At 38.5% G+C, this 20,508-nt stretch overlaps 1 protein-coding gene across 2 annotated transcripts in view; it reads right to left on the bottom strand.

The window, feature by feature from the left end:
* Positions 1-4,440: 4,440 nt before the first annotated feature.
* The window catches only part of ASZ1 (ankyrin repeat, SAM and basic leucine zipper domain containing 1), a 36,103-nt gene continuing 20,035 nt past the window's right edge, over positions 4,441-20,508 (bottom strand). For both annotated transcript variants that reach the window (XM_059472784.1, XM_059472786.1), the window contains exons 8-13: positions 17,808-17,883; positions 17,391-17,447; positions 12,433-12,545; positions 7,138-7,243; positions 6,611-6,724; positions 4,441-4,800 (exon numbers count right to left, since the gene is read on the bottom strand). In XM_059472784.1, coding sequence (XP_059328767.1) covers positions 4,654-4,800; positions 6,611-6,724; positions 7,138-7,243; positions 12,433-12,545; positions 17,391-17,447; positions 17,808-17,883 — 613 coding nt within the window. In that variant the 3' untranslated portion in view covers positions 4,441-4,653. The remainder of the gene's footprint in view (positions 4,801-6,610; positions 6,725-7,137; positions 7,244-12,432; positions 12,546-17,390; positions 17,448-17,807; positions 17,884-20,508) is intronic.

The following is a 20,508-nucleotide window of genomic DNA, read 5'->3' as shown; positions in this document are numbered from 1 at the left end:
TGAAGGCAACACAGGTCCATGGTGAAGCAGAGATCCACCTGCAGTTCACAGAGAACCCCACACTGGGTTGAAGGGAGTGTGACCCTGTGGGGAGCTCATGCTACAGCAGGGTCATAGCAGGACTTGTGCCCTACAGGGACCCACAGTGGAGCAGTCTATTCCTGAAGGACTGCACCCCATGGGGGGAGAGGGGGGAACCCGCATTGGAGCAGTTAGTGAAGAACTGCAGCCTCTGGAAAGGACTCAAGTTGAAGAAGTTCATGGAGGACTGTCTCTCTGGAGGGAAGGCTGGTTCCTGATGCAGCCTGGAAAGGCTGCTGGCCTCCCTTGCTGCAAAAAAAGACTAAATCTAGAAATCTGTAGGTGTCTTCACCAAGTATTATGTGCACAGTTTCTCATACAGTTAAGAAATCATACCATATGCAAAACAGGTAACAGTGGAGTAGCCAGAGCACAGAAAGCCCCATTTTCTGCACACCTTTTGAAACAAGCTGAAGTTTTTCAATACAGTCATGAAAATAATGTAGTTAAACCTGTATTTCTACATTCAAAAAAGACTATTTTCAGGAAAGATGAAGGCATGGAAGGCTCATCTGAATTTTTTTTTAAGAAAAGCCCCACCAAACTCTTAAGTAGAACATATATTCCCATATATACTACAGCCAGTAGCACATCTTAAAAGAACTGAAAATCCTTTCCCAGAGGTATCTCTCTAAGTCCCACTTCCAGGGACTATGGCTCTATAATAGATGAAATTACACCATTTGGATCAGGATAAAAACTAGAAGTAATTGATCAGGTATTAAACCTGCTAATATCATATAATTCATTTCATGCCAGTGATACCCCATTGTCATATCTCACTCAGATCTCACTACAGCCCCATTACCTGAAAATTCTTATTTCTGGAATAGGGGAATTAAATTTTGAACTACACACTTCCCCCCCCGCCTCCAGAACAACAAAATGACAGCACATGTCTTAAAAGCAGAAATCTGCAGCTCAGATACCTGTTAGGCCTTCAAGGCTTTGTAGCCTTGCTACCTACCAACAGGTATCAAAACTATAGTCTGTACATAAAGATCCAAAGCAACATTTGTAGCACTTTACAGTGTGTATTATTACATTTGTAGTAACACAGGAGTTTTATTTGAAAAAGACAAACTGTTGCTTTGCAGAACTGGTGAAATAGAGAAGGCAAATGCAAACAATCATCTGCTCATGAAGAAGTGATAGCTTTGGGAAACACCTGTAAGGGTTCAAAGACAACAAAAGATAGAAGAATAAATTGTACATTTTAAGTCTTATCCTTAACAAGGCATTTGGATGAAATAAAAGATAAACCAAACACATGCTGAGGGTAGTGGAGAATATAGTAGAAACACATGCTCACTCTTTCTCAATTTAGGAATACACATACCCTGTAAGACCGGTGCAATACAACAATAGCCCCAAATGCTCTTTATTAGTTTTAATTGGCTAGCAGGCATAATTAAGGGTGATGTCTTACAAAAGGCCAGGTACGGCACAAGTCAAATTTAAAGAGCAGGGCAAATCCCAAAGCACAGAAGAGAGACACAGGACAAACAAGTCACAGCCTATCTTAGACAGGAAAATTTAAAAAAAAAATAATTTTGCAGTTCCTTCAGATCTCCACAGGATCACCCAAGGCCCTAATTTTACACAACAGCCTACAGACTCAGAAGAGGCCATGGTATGAATAATCATCCCTATGAAGACAAGTTAGGTATCCAATGACAGCTCCAAGTAGGAACCTCACTGCATCTTTAAGTAACCATGTATCCCACAGGATTTGGCCCGAGGTCCAATTCAGTCAATCCTCATCATCCCAATTTGCACTACTGTAGGAGGATAACAACAGCAGCAGGGCTGCAAAGTTTACCTGCTTAATACATGCAAAGCTCTTTAGCATTCTCCTCCAATCCCCTCATAGATGTGCAAATCATTGTATTCTTACTGTTCTAGGATAATGACTGCAATTTGATGGCTTGCAGAAGGAAGCCTCTCAGCAGGGACGTTTTCATATGAAGGCTCCCTTAGGAGCTGGTGGGGGTAAGAATTCTGAAAGTGTAGCTCAAGGGCCACAAATTGAAGGAATCTTTTTCTTTACTTCCTGCCCTATCACTACCATATTGTGACACCTTGTCAGAGAATTTGGAAGAGGCACTGCAGCAACATGAAATTGAATAAAGGATATTGAAATGCTTCACCTAAGCCCGAGTTTGGAATCCAAGAAGGTAAATACAATTTCATTTTTTTTAAATGATATGGTATGTTAAAATACTCTTTGTTCATTTGGCTCTTTAAATGTCCTCCTCATGCAATGCAGTTTCTGACTGACCAATTAATGAAAACAGCTTAAAGTGGTTACTCCAAGACCCTTGCTTCTTGTGAGTGGTTTATGGAATTTCGAACACTCTACTTAAACAGTACAGGATGCCGAGGATGCTGCTGGCATAAAGCCTATGTTTAACTCAAATGATGTTCACATGTGTGTTTGAAATTATGACTATAAGCACCAGAAACAGGTGATCCATAAGATAATTCAAAAAGACCAGCTTCTTCCAAATGTATTTTGGACATCATCTCCTGAAGTTCAGACCTTTGACTCCCTTCTGCAAAACTCACTTTATTATAATGCTCACACTTGAAAAAAAAAATTACCAGCAACTATCATGCATTACTTTTTTCTCTGCTAAGTATTTTACACCAAAGCCGTAATAATTTAGTTAAATACTGATAAAACTTCTCTGGAGCAGATTTTTGGTTCAATTGCAAGAGCTCCAAGTTAAGTTTAAAAGGCCTCCCACTGACCAGATCTTTTCTTCAAATTGATGGAAAAAGAGTTTGAATTTTTGCTGTCTCAAATGTCAATATCTACTAGTGACAGGAAATGCATCTCTTGAAATGAAAGCTATATTCAGTGTCCTTTGAAGTGGCTTTGTTAATGCAATTAGTCACTTAAATGGGGAAGTAAGGGCTAAGAAGCAGAATCTTTTGAAGGGCAGAAACTTTATGAGCAGTTGAAATAATTCCACTTAAATAATGCAAAAGCACATGTAGGAAACAGTCTGTATAACATGCCTGGCCACTCCCCCTCCACTACCAACCCGGGAAACCCCAAACACCTTCACCCAACAGAAACTCCCAAAAGACATTAGGTGTCAAAGTTCTAGTACTGCCTGTGAGCCAACCCATCACTGAACAACTGCATTTGAACTGTATTTTGAGCTGATTAGAGGAGGAGTGGTGTGTATATAAAAGGTGATGTTCCTTCCACAATACATGCCCTGTTAGTTTAGGATCAATTCTAAGTTAGTATGAAGGACCACAGAACTATTTTTTAAGTATTTCCTTTTACATACTTTGTTCATGCTGATAGAATGTTCATTTTCACTTCTGGTAGATGGTGGTGGTGGTGAACACAGCTTATCCCTTCTGACACCAGTTTGGGAGCAGAATAAAACAGAAAAAAACCCCCAACTTATGTTGTTTTTGCCTCTGGCCTCATCACTCTGTAGGATGTTCCTGGCATTGAAGGACGAAAGGAGGTAAAACAATTGCAGTAACAACAAAACACATGAACACCCAATGCAATTCTCTAAGGCAAGCAGAAAACAGCAGTAACAATGATTGGAATAGCACCTAAGTTTTAATCTTCTCCTTTCTAGGCTCTAGAGGGAATTTCAAAGGTTAAGACACTAGACAACTTTCTGAAAACTCAGAGACCAAGTTTCACACACCCATTCAGGTTTATGTTTTTAGACTCTTTTTGTTTCATTTTGAAAGAAAAATTTTCCTTCCAAACTATTCAGAATTTTTACAGATGCTTACTGAAACCTACAAAAACGTAACTAGTTTGAATTCACTTACACCAACTTCCTTTTTTCCCAACATGCCTGGTTTAGTAAGCAGATCAAAACCAGTTACAAATATTTCACTGTGGGATTACAAACACCTTTTTAAGTGGAGAAAATATTAAGAAAAAATTTGTAGTGAAAGACCAGACCAAGAAAAAACAAGCTGCTATGCTTTCTACGTTGTCTGCATTCTTACAGCAAAGTACTACTATAATCCTTTAAATAGATGTGATGAAACTCTTAATAGAGGTGAGTATCCCTAAGGAAGCAGATTTCAGGCATAATATAAGTATCATAGTTCAATGGGAAATGACTTTTTAGACAAAATGAAACAAGATCTCCACAATTCTCTTGATTGTGAAAAATAGACATGTATCTCTCTGCAAGAGAAAAGATCTTTATCAACATAAAATTTAAAGTGATACTGAAAATATTTTAAACTCTGCCAACCCCCAAAACACATCTGCATTATAATTTTAAATACAAACATATGATATATAATCAGAATTTATTTATATTCACCTCTGAACAGGTAAAACCAAAAAACTGAAACTAGTAATTAGTAAGCAATAATCACAGTTTTATGCCAAAAAATGAAAAGCAGCTTTGACAAGATTTTAGATCCACATTCTATACCAACAATGAATTTCAAAATAAAACCCTAAGATACTCTTAAGTAAAGTTATTAAAAGTGAAAACAGTTTTTTAAGATCAAAGTACATACTAGATACAATTACTACAGATATGATGAGAAACAATACTAAACTTAAATTCAGGCTCTCTTTGCTACTAATTTAATTACACATAAGAAAAAACCAAATCCAAGCAATGTTACCACTCCCATTTTTACTGATCTTTTTTCCAAGGTGGCTGCTTTTTCTGGAACTTTCGCTTGGTTAGGTTTATTCTTTTCTTCATACTGAGACAGATGTTGAATCCATGTAAAAAGTGCAGAAAAAAAAAGTTAGTGTCAAAGCTTCTTAAGTAGATTATAAAGCACCCATTCATAAGAATCTGCATGCATCTAGGACTGACATTACTTCTTTCTGTCTCTGTCCTACTTAATTTGAAATAAATGTGTGTAAATGTTCACCTTATCTGATGTTCAATTATTCTGAAACATATATTAGTAAAACAAACTGTTCATTTACAAATGTAATTACTCAGGAGTAAACCACTGCTATTATTAGATGCTACAAAAATCTAATAACAAACAATTGAACCTTGACTGTCAAATGTTTTAGTTAGAACTTCTGCCATTTAATTACAAAAAAAAACCCCTGTTTATTGAAAAAGAAAGTAAACATTTAACAGATTAGACTTATTCAAAATTACAGGGAGAGTGGAAAGCACCAAACAAGTGCCTTCTCAAATACATGTTGAACCTGAGTGGAGCCTTGTCATAAAGGACAGCAGGGTTAGGTTCTGATTTCCTACCTTAGTTACAATGCTTGGAAGGCTGTCTCTTTTACCATACTTTCAAAAATTATATGCTAAGACATTTACTGCTGGAAAAGTCTTGTCATGACTAAGACAGCGAACAGTACTGAAAACTTCAAGGGAATTTATACAAACATTTTATGTAAGAGGTTAAACTGTGTCACTTAGATTCACAGGTTCACAATAAACACTTGGGTGCTCTACATTCAAAAGTGCTCCATCACAAATTAAGTAGCACAAAAATGTCTTGTATTACAGTATTCATAAGTGAAATTCATAAAATATAACAGGATTTTACAAAGAAGGATTTTCTTTCTTGAAGTAATCAGAAGGCTGTTTCACACAGGATACAGACACTGTGCTTTGTCTTGACAGCTATAAAAACCTTACATCCTTACATACAGATAAAGTCAAGTGGCACCAAACTTGGAATCCTCCCAGCCCTCATAACTGGCCTGCATATATAGGAGGCAAATATATACACACGTGATGATTGCATATGCAAAAAAAGGAATAAATAGCTAATAAGTTCTTTGTCACAGTTGCTACCTCTTAATATATTTGGTGCTAAGTGATTTATTGGGAGAAGGCTGTTATATTACATTAAATTTACTTAAACTACAGGAAATTGCATTAGTAGCATTATACTCAAGGTCTGAGTTCCACATGGCTTCGTTCAGCAACAGATTCCTTTCTGACACTGATGCTCCATTTACCCTACCCCAGCGGCCGTTCATTTTACCAGCCTATTACTTAAAATGACCCCATCTGACAAGAGAGTGTCACTATGTTGGCTTGAGAATGACTGATGTGGTGCTAACATCTAGCCTTGACCTCTCCCACCCTCTTCTTTTGTCACTCTACAGAGTTATCTGGGATGCCTCCCATTCAATCCATAAAACCTTAGTATCTTCCTTGTGAGTCAATAATTCCAAACAAAAGATTCCTTAATTAAAAAGTAAGAGTGTAAGTATTCAGCGTGGCCTCTATGCCACAGTGGTTGTCCAAGAGCACAGGGATACATTCCAATTAATTCTTTTGTGCAGTAGAAAGAAAAAAGTAGATTATGCTTTCTTTTGGAGATTTTCCACACTTCCGTGGAATATTAGAGATTATTTCTCTTCCACCATGAAAAGGTAAAAGGGGGAGAGATCGATGCAATGTCCAAGCTAAGGCTAAACAGCCTTTGGCAGACCAAGGTATGAAACATTTCCCTGACATATGTCATATTTGAGGTTGCATCAGAAACTCGTACACAGTATTTAACAGCCTCACTCAAACACACCCACCTCCACCACGAGGTCCTTCAGTTTGTGAACTTCTTCTTCCAACTTTTTAACACTGCAAATCACATCTTTACAGACTTCAATATAGCATTCAGTTGGTGCCCACGGCAGTGCCATCTGTTAATAATTACAGTTATTTGCCATAATTACATTGTAGATTTTAATATAGTATTCTACAGTTCATGAGTTACAAAAGACAGTGCCAGAAAAGGTCTATAATTGCATTTATGCTGGGTTTTAATTGCATAATTTATGCACAATAAGCTACGACTCCCTAGCAGCCTTTGTTGGAAACTTTTGTCACCTTAACTCTCCTATCAGTAGAAACATGAAGAAACAAATCTATCTCGTTTAGTTGTATGGCCTAACTCTTTGAAATATATTATTTTTAAGAAGTGTCCTTTAGAGAAAGAGCACTGGGCAGCTTTCTACAACTATGTAACAACCAAGATGGTTGATGAATATTTATCATTTTTATTTTACAAGGTGGAATAATGCACTCTAAATCAATCTTCTATTTGGTTGAATACCTTGTGAGAATTTTTGAGGAAATGGTTATTCATGGTCTGCACAGGAATGATCAGCTTACTACACTCTTTATTCAACTTCTGAAGAAACTTGAGCAATTCATCTTCACTAGAAAAATAAAATTGTTATTTGTCAAATGCTGTAACTTCTTGCAAGCTGAATATCACATACGAATTTTCAACACTGGCTAGTGAGTTAGACATGCGGTTTCATAACATACAAAAAACCCAGTATCATTTTAAAAGTTAGTAGGTGTGAGATATTTAACATCTTAGCAAGTTGTTGGGGTTTTTTTTCCCCTTGTTTGTCCCTCCTGTGCCTCCCCTGCCTTATTTCTGAATGACAATATTCCTGACCTGCAGCTTACATTTTTGAGGTAGATGTGAGGGGAAAAGTCTGGTTTGTACTTTGGAGCTAGGAATGAAATGACTAGGTTTAGGGTAACATAGTCTCCCAAAAGAGTAGAAGAAAATAAGAATTCAATAATACTGGCTTGGCCCTTGGATATGGAAACATATACCTCAGAGCCTAAAATATCTGACATCTATTTTGAAGAAAAGTTTTAGTTGGTGCTCAAACACAAGCAGGAAGTCAACTCTCAAAACTAGCTTGACCCATGTCTCCAAAAAGTGGACAGAAGGATAGAAAAAATTAACAGATTATTTTCAGCTTTAAGTTTCTAAAGCTTCCACATGACACTGACTCAGCTTTACTGGAATGTCAGAGAATTTTAGTCATAAGTCATGGTGCCAGACAGAAACTTGCTGCTGCTCACCAGGAAGAAGCAAAGAGGGCAAGCAAGATGATCATCCAATTGCTTTTACTGAGTGAGCTCTCAAACCCTGAAACTCCTGAGAAGTGTCTGTATCTCCAGCAGGAAAGTTTCTGCTAACTCTAAGATATGTGGGTCAACAACAGGCAGGGCCAAAACAAGAGAAAATTACAAGTTCCTCCTGCAGAGCTTCTTGTTCTGCAGAGCCATAGTATCTGAATAAACTAACTCAGACTCCAACATTCCTCCATTCCCTAGGCAATCAGCTATTAAATGCAGACATATAACTAAATGCAACATACCCATACCACTTGCTTCTTTCCTCTGAGGTCAAAAAGGTATCCACAAAATTTGTCAAACAGCTAAACTAAGCTACACACCAATGCAGCACATGTATCCAAATGGAGATGGAATTTAGGCCATTTAATGCCATAGAGTGCTTTCCTTCAACTTTGGGCACAGGATCATTAGTGAGTAAAATTTCTGCCACTGCTCAGGATATCTGTGATTTGCAATAGTGCTGAACTGCTAAGACTTTAACATTTAACACAGAAACATGAAGAAACATTATTGGGTATGCTGGAGGTTTAAAACCAGTACTGGACATGGTTTCCATGAAGATGGAGAAGTAAAAATGCTAATTAGTTTGTTTTTATAAAATAAACTATTGCTTGTTTCAGAACAATGTAACTGAACTGAGTATTTTAGGTAAAGAGCCCAAACACTGAACATCTGGAGATAGTCTAAAAGCTTCTTCCACATTACTACAGTCAAGCCATAGTCATAAATACTTTCTTCTACTTAGATAACTTTTTAGCTGGCATCTTTTGTGTTTCATTACAAAGGAAATTATCTTTCAGAATTCTGGAAGGGTTCTTGGCAAATACAAAGTATTTTTCATAGGCTTGAATTAGGGAGGGGGAAAAAAGAAAAACATTTGTTCTATTATACTATTTCACTACACCACAGTTCTTAAAAAAACTCCCCATTTTCATAGAATTTTATACTTGTTGAGGTGACATGCTCTTATATTTAGAAATGCAAATAATGTTTTCAAAAAATTATCACCTTAAAAAGGAATTAATGGCTGTCAAAACATCAGTGGCTACACAGTGCTGGACACTCCGTAAGTTTATAATCAATCAGTTCAAGATTTTCTACTATGTTAGTTTTTCTATGACTTGATGACTGATTCTCCTTCTCACAGAATGACTTTGAACAAGTGGGAAGTAAAATCTTTATATAATAGCATGTAAACATAGCCTAAGATTTTAGTCGAAAGGTCAGATGCCTAGAATACATGTCAGGCAATTTTCTAGAAAACTATGCAGTGCTTGCTATACATGAAATGCTGTCATATTTTGTGTACCTCAATCTTTTAATTAATCAATTATTTTCTGGTTTTGAGAACTACATATGATCTAAACCCACACTATACTAGGAGTAAGATATGTCACTGGTGTGTGAGACTGCACCAGATACTGTGTGGGTATTTCATTGTATTTGGCCACACACAGTGAATGGATAATTTTCTTGTATTTCTCTACTTACTCTCTCTGTTCACATTTTTAAGATGCTCTGCTTGAATGTATGTACTAACCACTACTGTGGAACAATCTGAAAAAAAGCATACACTTTAACACAAAATGCCTAAAGCTTAAACTGGGAAAAGTCATCTTAAACTGTAGCTAATTGTTGCTTGCTGAAGAGTCAACATCCATTTCCAAAGGCACCCAACAGATCCCTGGTCCACCACCTCAGCTCAGCAGCAAAGCCTCTATTTTAATAGAAATGGCTCAGGTGCTGTTGCAGCATTTATGGTGTATCTGTATCATACTGTTTTATATCCTCCTGCATGCTGGAAGTTTAGTAATTCAGTACTGCAGCACATGTACACATTTGCAAGATTCTTTTCTGAAAGTACACAGTTGTATTGATGAAGAATTAAAGAACCATAGAATATCTAGATTGGCAGGGACCTTACAGATGATTTAGTTCCAATCCCTCTGCCATAAATAGGGACATCTTTCACTAAACCAGCTTGCTCAAAGTTCCATCCAAACTGACATTGAATACTTCTAGGAATGGGACACCCACAGCTTTTCTGGGCAACTTATTCTAATACCTCACTACCTTCACAGCAGAGAGTTTCTTTCTTACATCTCATGTAAACGCGCCCTCCATCAGTCTGAAGCCATTCCCCCTTGTCCTATCACTACATACCCTTGTAAAAAGTCTTTCTCCAGCTCTCTAGTAGACCCCTTTTAGGTGCTCTCTCCTCCAGGCTGAACACCCCCAAGTCTCTCAGCCTGTCTTCATAGGACTGGTGCTCCAGCCCTCTTGTTCATCTTTGTGGCCCTCTCCTGAACTCGCTCCAGGCTGATGTCCTTCTTATGCTGGGGGTCCTCGAGCTGGCTGCAGTAGTCCAGGTGGAGTATCACGACAGTGAACAGACAGGGAGAATCCCCTCTCAACCTGCTGACCACTCCAGCTGCAAGTGCACATTTGTTGTGTCATGTAGAGCTTTTTCCAGGAGCTGAATTTGATGATCCTTGTGGGTCCCTTCAACTCATGATATTCTGTGTTTCTGTAATTCTTGTCAGCCAACACTCCCAAGTCCATCTCCTCAGGGCTGCTCTCAATCCACTCTCTGTCTAGCCTGTACTGGTGCTTGGGGTTGCCCTGACCCAGGACACTTACACTTGGCCTTGCTGAATTTCATGCACCCACCGCTCAAGGCTGTCAAGGTCTGCCCTGGGTGGTATTCCTTTCCTCCAACACAGCACACAGCCCTGTGTCATTGGTACACATACTGAGGGTGTACTCAATCCCAGTCTCCATGCCTCCAGCAGAGATGTTAAACAGCACCAGCCCCAACACCAACCCCTGAGGAGTGTCACTTGTCACTAGTCCTCATCTGGACAGAGAGCAGTTGCCCACCACTCTTGCCCAGTGTGAATGTTCAGCCAATTCTTGATCTCTGAGTGGTCTCTGAATGAAATCTCCTCACAGACCAGAAGAAACATCAAAGTCCTCTATCAGGACATGAGCTCTCTGCTTTTCCAGCCCATCACAGCTGTTCAAGAGCTTCCTCAAATGCCTTGCACATCCTCCCAAGTCTGAGAGCTCAAACTTTGCATTGTGATGCAAAAACATTCCTAAAGCAGGCCACAAAGTCTCTTTTTCATAAAGACAGTAAAGGTACCAGCACAGCACCAGCACTGGGAGCAATCAATGTTTGAATGACTGGAAGTGGAATACATACTGGACAGTCTCATGGACCTGGGACTCTAAAGACAACACCATGGCAGGATCACATCATGACCTGACTGCTAATGCACAGTGTCAGTGCAGTTCAGCTTCCTCCAAAGCAGAGACATGTACAGACTGAATTTGAACCCAAGCACATCCTTTGGGCCGATGAGCAGAACTAACATTCTGTTACAACATTCTTACAACATTCAAGTAGTACAGACAGCTCTCCCCAGTACTTTGGAGAGGGAAGGGATATCTATGTGAGTACTAGCACAGCTGTCAGATCACTAGTCAAGAGGGAAATACACTTCAAAGAGGAACTGAACCTTTACTATCTAATCCATTTTTAGTAGGTATTCTTGTATAAGTTGGAGAACTAGGAAGAAGAAAGATATGAGCATGGAATTTAAATCTAGGTGTGTCTTCCAGGAAAAAAAAATTACTTACACATAAAGGATAAGAGATTTTAGAAATCTTATGGCTCCCTTGTAGTGACTATATACTTCACTTTGTGCTGGATGTGCTCTAGCAGTGCTTAGGGAACTTACTAAGTTTAATAAGATTGCTAAGGAACACACCTCTCAGCTTGGGCCTGGATTCTATGGTACTGCACAAGACTATACTAAAAGTATGGGAGGTGTTGCACAGCTGATGCCTTAATACTATAATGGGAAAAAATACCAAGTTGGAATGGGAGTCTGAAAGAGTAACCCTTTCTTAAAAAAATTCTCCTTATATACCTATAGATATATACAATCTATGGTAAGGAAAACAGCTTCTAAACTCACTTAATTGGTAAGATAAAAAAAAGATATATTTCAGAAGCCAGTTTTCTCTTCCAATGGAAGAGAAAAACAATGAAAAAAATCTAGAACCTAAACAGAAATAGCATTTATGATTTAAGATACACATGTACAAGATATGATTTTATGAGCTGAAAATTAAGGGCCTATGCTGAAGTTACATGCATCTCTCCCTCCCATGTTTTTTTTTTTTTTATTTATCTTAAAATTTATCTATCTTAAAATTTATTTATCTTAAAATCAGATAGATTTGACCGGAAGACTAGCAGAGCCTACCTTGTCTAAGCTTTTGTTTGTGCAAAACACACCCACCACCAGCTCCCATAATCTACTAACTTGCATATTCTCATGAATGCTATGCATTAAGGGTAAAGTGAGACAATTTTAACTTTGAGCCACAGAAAATAACATGGTCACCTTAAATTGTTAACATTTCACTTCCATTTCCTTAGATATACTGTTAATACCTCAATTCCAGCTTCATAATTTCAGAGATGTCTTCAAATTTTTTTCCTTCCACTTGCAGATCATTAATAGCATCTAGGAGTTTCTGCTGATCCCCAGGATTTGTAATGCCAATCTAAATTTAAAGAGCAATTCCAAATATTATTTACTTTTAGACTTACTAGACAGAACAGTACAGTAACAGTACAGTAACACAATTCACTAGCTTCTAAATATTAAGAAATTATTTTTAAGTTATTGCAACCAGCTACAATGCATGAAAGTGGCAAAGGAAAAAATAAAACCACAGAAAATATTCAATGATGGAGAAAAAAATTACAAGAGATGAGGAACTGCTGAACTGAAACTGCACAGGGTACTCAGAAAACCTGTTTAGGGTTTATTAAAAAAATAATAACAGTAGTTTGCCTAAGTACCCCTGTCTTGTTAGAATGTTAGGCTTTTCCACTTCAGAATGATCTGAGTCATCTCTGACAGCAAGATAACAAATCATCATGATGGTGGTACAGCATAACTCAGAGAGAAAGAGTGGAAATTATCAAATCAGCATCAAATGGAGAATTTTAGAGGAAGACATCTTTTTAACTGAAGGAAAACAAAAAAGATACATAATATGTAACAGATTCTCCAAGTGACACCTGGAGCAGAAAACACTGGCAGCTGTGCTATCCATCAAGCATCTCAGATTAAATTTCAAGTCATATTTAAATCCTAGACTAAGAGTTTTCTTGCAGAACACTTAGTGAAAAAGAACAGTTAATTTTTTTAAAAAATAAATGCTTTTGTGCCACATTCAGTATTTCCCTTGCTCATCTGACAGGCTGCTGTGCAACACAGGACTTTTGGTGTTAGCAGCCCTAACATGCTCCCCCACACAAGTGAAAAACCTCTTGACTTTGCTCCTAAGGCACCAGCTGATGACCTGACTCAACAGGCGCAGACCACTCCTGCATTTGAGACTGCAAGGATCTCAGAGTCTCCAAACCTAGACTACATGGGACCCTCACTGATATTCTGTGGGCTTCCCTTCTGCACCCTCAGAAATCTGGAAGATATTAGTGTTTGCAGTCTCCCAGATTTCTGTAGGAAAGAATTTTGAATTAACAGCTGATAACCCACATCAGACCGACATTCCAGGGAAGAGACTGTGCCCAGGGAAAGGCTTGCTTTTTTCTGAGACCCAATGTTATGACACTCATTGTTCATTGTGACAGCATAAAACTGTCCTCCAGGTTCTTCACCAATCAGAGCTAAAAAATAATTAAAGGTACAGTTGTGAGCCCATAAACATACCAAAACCATGTTAAGTTTACAGACAAATAAGTTCTTCAGTAATGAAAAATCCCAACAAGATTAATTGGGACTTTAACTACAGGTGTCACGAACTTTTGAACTTTTTAATAGGTTTCCATGGGTCCCTGAATGAATTATACTGAAGTCTTTTTAGCAAATATCACTAGCAGCCTTAAGATAGAAAGATCTGAGTTTTGTATGAATAATCTGCTCCACTTGTGTTGGGCTGTAAGTTTGCTCAACACATTAGATTTCAGGTTTGCCTTCTGGAGCCCTATCTGGTACAAAGCAATATTTTCTTAATTAATGACTGCATTACAGCAGTCATTTTATCATGAATAAGTAAGCAGATTTCTACAATAGTTATTCTTGAGGAATTAAACCTATCTTGCTTAAAGTAGGAACAATTGTGAAGACTGCCTTTGCTTTTGACTCCACCTTCTCATTCCTGAAACGAGCAAATCAGGATGCAGCTTTCTGACCAGCATATCAGGAAGATGCACCTTGTTCCCCTAGAAATAAAATGTAATTTTGTTCTTCTGCAAATCAATCACTGATCACCACCACAGCTTGAAAATATTTGTCTGGAACTAAAGAATGTAATAAATATCACTATAGATAAAGCTTTTTACCACCACACTGATTCTGCATTTAGTGCTGAAAGGTGCAGAACTTAAGAGATGGAAGGTTGATAGATCAATCCAAACTACTTCCCAATTTCTAGATCAACTCTGCAAGAACATGAAGTGACCCAGAACCTGACTCTTCATGCAATAATGAATGCATGAAACAACCACAGTGCCATAAACCCTTCTCGATGGATAAGTGAATTTTTAAGTTGATGTTGGTTCACTTGTGTTCTGCAGTCCAAATTTTCCAAGTATTATTGTGAAGTGGCCATGTTTAAGAACATACAAATGCTGTACAATGATTTGCTCATATCTGTAAAACAGACTATATGCACTCTCAATTTTAGCCAGATCAATTCTAAGAACATCTATTTTATTCTTTGCTTAAATACATACAAGGCAGCCCTTCAAAATCCAAGCCCCAACTTCACTCCAACATGAATGTGACAAATGGCCTCAGCACATGAAAGATGATATACTGCACAGATAAAAGCTATGCACAAACTCTCACAATGATGCTACTTTGCCCAAGTAACCACTAATTTTAAGTAGTGACAAGATCTGACACATTTCTGTCAAATATTAAATGCTTTTTTCAGGGAGTGGGGCAGAGGAATGAGTCCTGGAACTGTGATATAGAAGCACATAGACCAGATAATTATCCAATTATGTAAAGTTCTGGATTATATTTTGAATTTTGATGTGTGAACTTTTCATTACACAGTCTCAAATCCAAAACACGATGCCTATTTCTCTTATTCGAAATTAAATGAAATGTAAGAAAGAAACTGTTTTAGTCCTAAATGCATCCAGACACTAAATTACTTCTGTTGCTATCTTATCAGAAAAATGCTTAAAACAAAGTAAAAAATGTGTCATAAGTAGTGCAGGCAAAAACCTCCAAATGTTGAAAAGACATGTCCCAGTATATTGAACACATTTTTTTCCAGAACGGAACAGTTTATAAGCTTGAGGAATGCAAGGATTTCAGCTTGAAAGACTCATTGTTTAGGCTCTGTTGTGGAACACAGATAAAGGTATTTACAGAGAAAATATCTTCCTATATTGTTTGATGGAGGAAAGCTTATCATGTAATGACAGGATTTCTCCCCAGTTCTCTGGATACAAAGCAGCTTGGTTCAGAGGCATCCATCAAAGGTCATCATTAATCTTTGTAGTAATAAGATCCAGGCTCTTTAAAACAGCTGGCTGTTAGCTGAAAGTCTGCCATCACAGTGAAAACTTTCAACTCTGAAGTTACAAGGAAACAGATTAGATTTCTTCTATCAGCAGCGTGGGGAGAAACCGTTAGCAGAGCTCTAAAGCAAGACTGCATAAAGAATTTTGGATAACTTATGAAGAGCTAATAAGCCAGGAGTGTTATGCCATTTTTTAACTTCTCAACTGAAGACTCACTAATTAATTTATGTCCACGCACAAAGCATGACTTATTTTTCAGGAACTGTTTCCTGCTGTTGCAAAGTTAACAGACAAAGCAATTAAATTCTTACAGATATTATCTTCCTGTGTAGAAGCAGCTGATCCCTGTAGTTACTACAGTTTGCTAAAAGATTTTTTGATTTTATAATAACGAGCCTTGAACCATATAGAACAATGAAACAGAAGCTTTGATTTTGAGTGAAATTCCACCTCTTTGGAGAGGGAACCATAAAGCTTAGCCATTCACTGAAGTTCACAATTCTCTCCCCACAGTGTTCACTGGACAAAAACAAGCAATAACTACAATACCAAAAAGCAAGTGATCATACACTCAGATTTACAGTTTAATGCAATCATGCCCAACACAGCAGCTCACACAGTAATGAGAGGAAATCCATAAGAATCTCCTTAAAAGACAAAACTACTATCAACAGGGGCTTTAGAATTCTAAAAATCCCAGGAGACCAGGATGCTGTCCAATGATCCTGAGGCTTCAGAAAAGCAGTAACATCAAAACACACTGACATGTCTTACAATATTTTGCCCTAGATGAACTCTTAAAAGTCTCTTCATTGACAAAGCTCTCTATATAAACGTCCCCTGAGAATACAGAATTAATTGGGAGTTCTGTCAGAAAAATTACCTACTCAGTTACAAGACAAAACATCAAGCAAATCAATCCTTGCTGACATACACTCTAAAGGAATACAATGTTGGATCCAGCTGCCAGAACACACACCTCCCTGGTACCAGGATGAGGAGAAAAAAAGCTGACACTAAGAACATGGGACACTAGGGACTAGCTCCAGTACAGGGAGCAGTCTTGAGGAGGCTGTTTTTACAAAGTCTCTTTGGAATCCCAGACCAGAGATTCCAAAGTTCCCCAGTACAGAGCACTCAGAAGAATCCTGCAGACTGAAGTACTTGCGTTGTTCCAATGAGGCTCCTATAATTGGATTTTATTATAGCATCCTCCAGTAAGCACAGAAAGTCCTTTCACTTCCCACAGGAAAAATTCCAGCAAGAATAAAGAAAAGCAACCACCATATCTTAGCTCAGAACTGAAGCCTTGTAATAATGCATCATTTAGTCAAAAGACCAACCTTCCCAGCTGCAGTAAACTGTAAGAAACACAATCTTCTATTTCCTCCCTTTTGGGGGGTGGATAAGGTTTTACAAACCTGTCTGGGATACAAGATTCTCCAATTTAAGCAATTGTAATGTAAGAGAGCTCTTCCTTCTCCACCAAAAATTAACACCTCACAAAGGAGGACCACATCTAAAGTAGTTGTTCAGTATTATCTACTGTTTATCCTAGCACTGACTTCTCTTGAGAGAAATCACAATTAAAAAGTAAAAATGGTAACAACTAACATTTAAACTAGAACTATTTCCAGCTTATCCAGGATTACTCATTGATCTGTGAGATTACATACTTCAGAAAAGCCTGTCTATATTCACATTAATATTCAAGAAGTTGCAGAAGATGCTGAAAGAATTCATGCAAAGTCAGACATGTATAATGAGAAGATAAGACATTAAAAACACTTAAAAAAAAAGGGGACAAAATTAATAATGTTCTAAAGTAGTAAACTGACCTGTATTAAGTCATCTTTTTGCATGGTCAGAAGTTGTCTTAAAGCTATATCTTGTTCCTGTATAAAACAAAGGGGTTTCTGCCATCAAAAAGAATTTCAGAATAAAACAGTTTCAAACCTGATTTTCTTCCCTGTTTTACTTCAGTTTTCAGGAACAAAACCAGCTACAAAACATCATTATTGAAGCAATGAAAGATCTGTCTAGTTTACAAACATCAAATGTTGTGACTAATGCATGTATCAAGAAAACCAATTTAGTCCACTGTAGTTTAACTTCCCCTTTTATATAAAAAAAATCTGTTTAAGGAATTTATTTGAATTAATATATTAATGGTAATATAACTTTCTTTTTAATGCAGTAGGTGCATTTTACTTTCATGTATTACTTGACAGGTAGCAAATATACCACAAAATTACCTGCAGTAATTCTCTAATGTGTTCTAGACCAAGACCATGTAAAAACACTTCCATTTCATGAAAAGTTGAATAGGAACTGTAAAGATAATTAATGAGATTGAAATTAGAAACAGTCGAAATTCAAAAAAAAAAGAAAAAAAAGACAAAAAAAAGACATCTATAACAAAATGTTACAGAAAAGCTCCCCAGACATAGCACTTGGGAGGAACCTGAAGTTGCACACACCTGATGACAGAAGTACCTTAAAGCATACAACGTAATCTATCAAAAATTTTCAGATGTCTTTTCCGTCTAATAAGTTGAATTGAGCCCAAAGGGAGATGGCTTTTGTACATAAAGGTAACTTTAAGTCACAAAACATTCCAAATGAACCCTGAAGTTGGGTCACAAAAGCCTGAAAAATGTGGAAGTGGGGTAAAGGAAGACAACTATGTACATAGCATTCATATCAACTGGACTCAGTTCACAACTGGTACCCTTTCTGTTCCAGTTAAGCCAAAAGAGGTTCTCAAGAAAACAGGACTGTGTGTAATTAAAAATAGTGGAAATGACTTCATTAAGAAACTCATCAGAAGACTACTGTTCAGAAGATAGACTGAGGAAGTAGTTAACACTGAACTGTAAGTTCAGAGTTTAACATTTATAAACAAATATAAAATATCAATTTTGATTCCCTACTCTACCAAGGGATATAAAAGTATAAGAGGAAAAATAACTAAGCAGCTTTCAACAATCAGATGAACTGTAATGTAAAGAATTAAACGGAAATCCTAGAAAATCCTGAAAGGACTACTGTATTTGCTACAACAAATCTTTTGCCAAAATCCTGAGTTATGACATACTTTGCTCTGTCTTGTTGTGGGCCCTGAAATGAAGGTCTGCCCCTTCTTCCCCTCAAAGACTGAAGGAGCAACTTGAGTGCCATTCCATGGCACGTACAGGGCAGCCAGGGAATCACCCCAGCCAGCATGGCTTTAGGAGAGATGAGTCCTGCTGGACCAACACGACCTCCTTTTTAGAGAAGGTGACCCACCTAGCAGGTGAGGCAAAGGTTGTGGATCTTGTCTGTCTGGACCTCAGTAAAGCTTCCAATACTGTCTTTAAGAGCATTCTCCTGGAGAAGCTGGCAGCCCACTGGGTTAAAAACAGCTGCATGCCAGGCCCAGAGAGCGGTGGCAAATGGAGCTACATCCCTTGGTGGCCACTTACTGGCAGTACTCCCCAGGGCTCCATGGTGGGACCAGTCCTGTTTAATAGTTTACCAATGATGAGGATGAGGGTACCCTGAGTAAGCTCACATATGACACCAAGCAGGGTGAGCATGTTGATGTGCTGGAGGGTAACAAGTCTCTGCAGAGGGATCTGGACAGGCTGGATCAATGGGCAAAAACCAATTGTATCAGGTTCAATAAGGCCAAGTGTTGTGTGCTGCCCTTTGGCCATAACAATCCCATGCAGTGCTACAGGCTGGGGGAAGAGTGTCTGGAAGGCAGCCCAGCAGAAAAGGACCTTGGGATGCTCACTGACAGCTGAATATAAGCCAATGTGTGTCCAGGTGTCCAAGAAGGCCAATAACACCCTGGCTTGGATCAGAAATTGTGTGGCCAGCATGATTAGGGAAGAGATTGTCCCCTGCACCCAGCACTGGTGAGGCCACACCTCAAGTTCTGTGTCCAGTTCTGAGCCCCTCACTACAAGAAAGAAATTGAGGGACTGAAGCATGTCTAGAGAAGGGCAGTGGAGGTGGTGAAGGGTCTAGAAAGTGAGTTGTATGGGGAGTGGCTGAGGGAGCTGGGGTTCTTTATCATGGGGAAAAGGAGGCTCAGGGGAGACCTCATCACTCTACAACTACCTGAAAGGAGGCTGTAGCCAGGTGGGGGTTGGCCTGTTCTCCCAGGCAACTAGCAACAAAAGGAGAGCTGACACAAGGGAGGTTCAGACAGGATATCAGAAGAAGTTTCTTCACTGAAAGGGCAGTCAAGCATTGGAACATGCTGCCCAGGGAGGTGGTTGAGTCTCCATCCCTCGAGGAGTCCAAGAAATGACTGGAAATGGTGCTTAGTACTAAGGTTTAGTTGACATGGTAGTGTTTGGTCAAGGGTAGGCCTTTATGGAGGCGTATTCCAACCTAAATGATTCTAGGATTCTAAAAACAGAATCTGGTGAGGCCTGAAATACTCTGTCTGAAACTACCGCACTGTCAACTGCTACCCTGTGAACTGCCACCAGCCCATCAGCCTAATGTTACAAAACCAGAGCATTCCAAAATCAGCAGGACTGCCTGAGCAGGGGCAATCTGACCAATCAGAACAGACTATGGACACTGCAAGCTGTCTTTTTAAGACCACGCAGCTCAAGCTGAAGGACACAAGCAGATGGTTTGTTGAGGACTTCTTAGCCAAGTTCTTGTACAAAATCATATCAGAAATCTCTGAAGTTGCTGAAGCAGGTGCTGATTTCAGGCATAGGGCACCTTCAAGCGTCAGGGTCAGGGGCACACTCTGCCAAAACTTCCAGAGCTTAACTAGTGTTCATACTTAATTTTGACTCTCCAATTGATTCAAGAAAAAAGAAAAGGGCATAGCTCCTGGTGGCAACGAAGCTGAACACAGGCATTCAGTGAATACATCAAAAATTTAACATCAAATGAAGATAAGAACAGAACAAGTATACAACAGGGGAGCACACAAATTTAACAGAG

This window comes from Ammospiza nelsoni, chromosome 5 (assembly GCF_027579445.1).
Source record: "Ammospiza nelsoni isolate bAmmNel1 chromosome 5, bAmmNel1.pri, whole genome shotgun sequence".
NCBI classification, from domain to species: domain Eukaryota; kingdom Metazoa; phylum Chordata; class Aves; order Passeriformes; family Passerellidae; genus Ammospiza; species Ammospiza nelsoni.
This window is presented reverse-complemented; position numbering and strand designations above follow the sequence as displayed.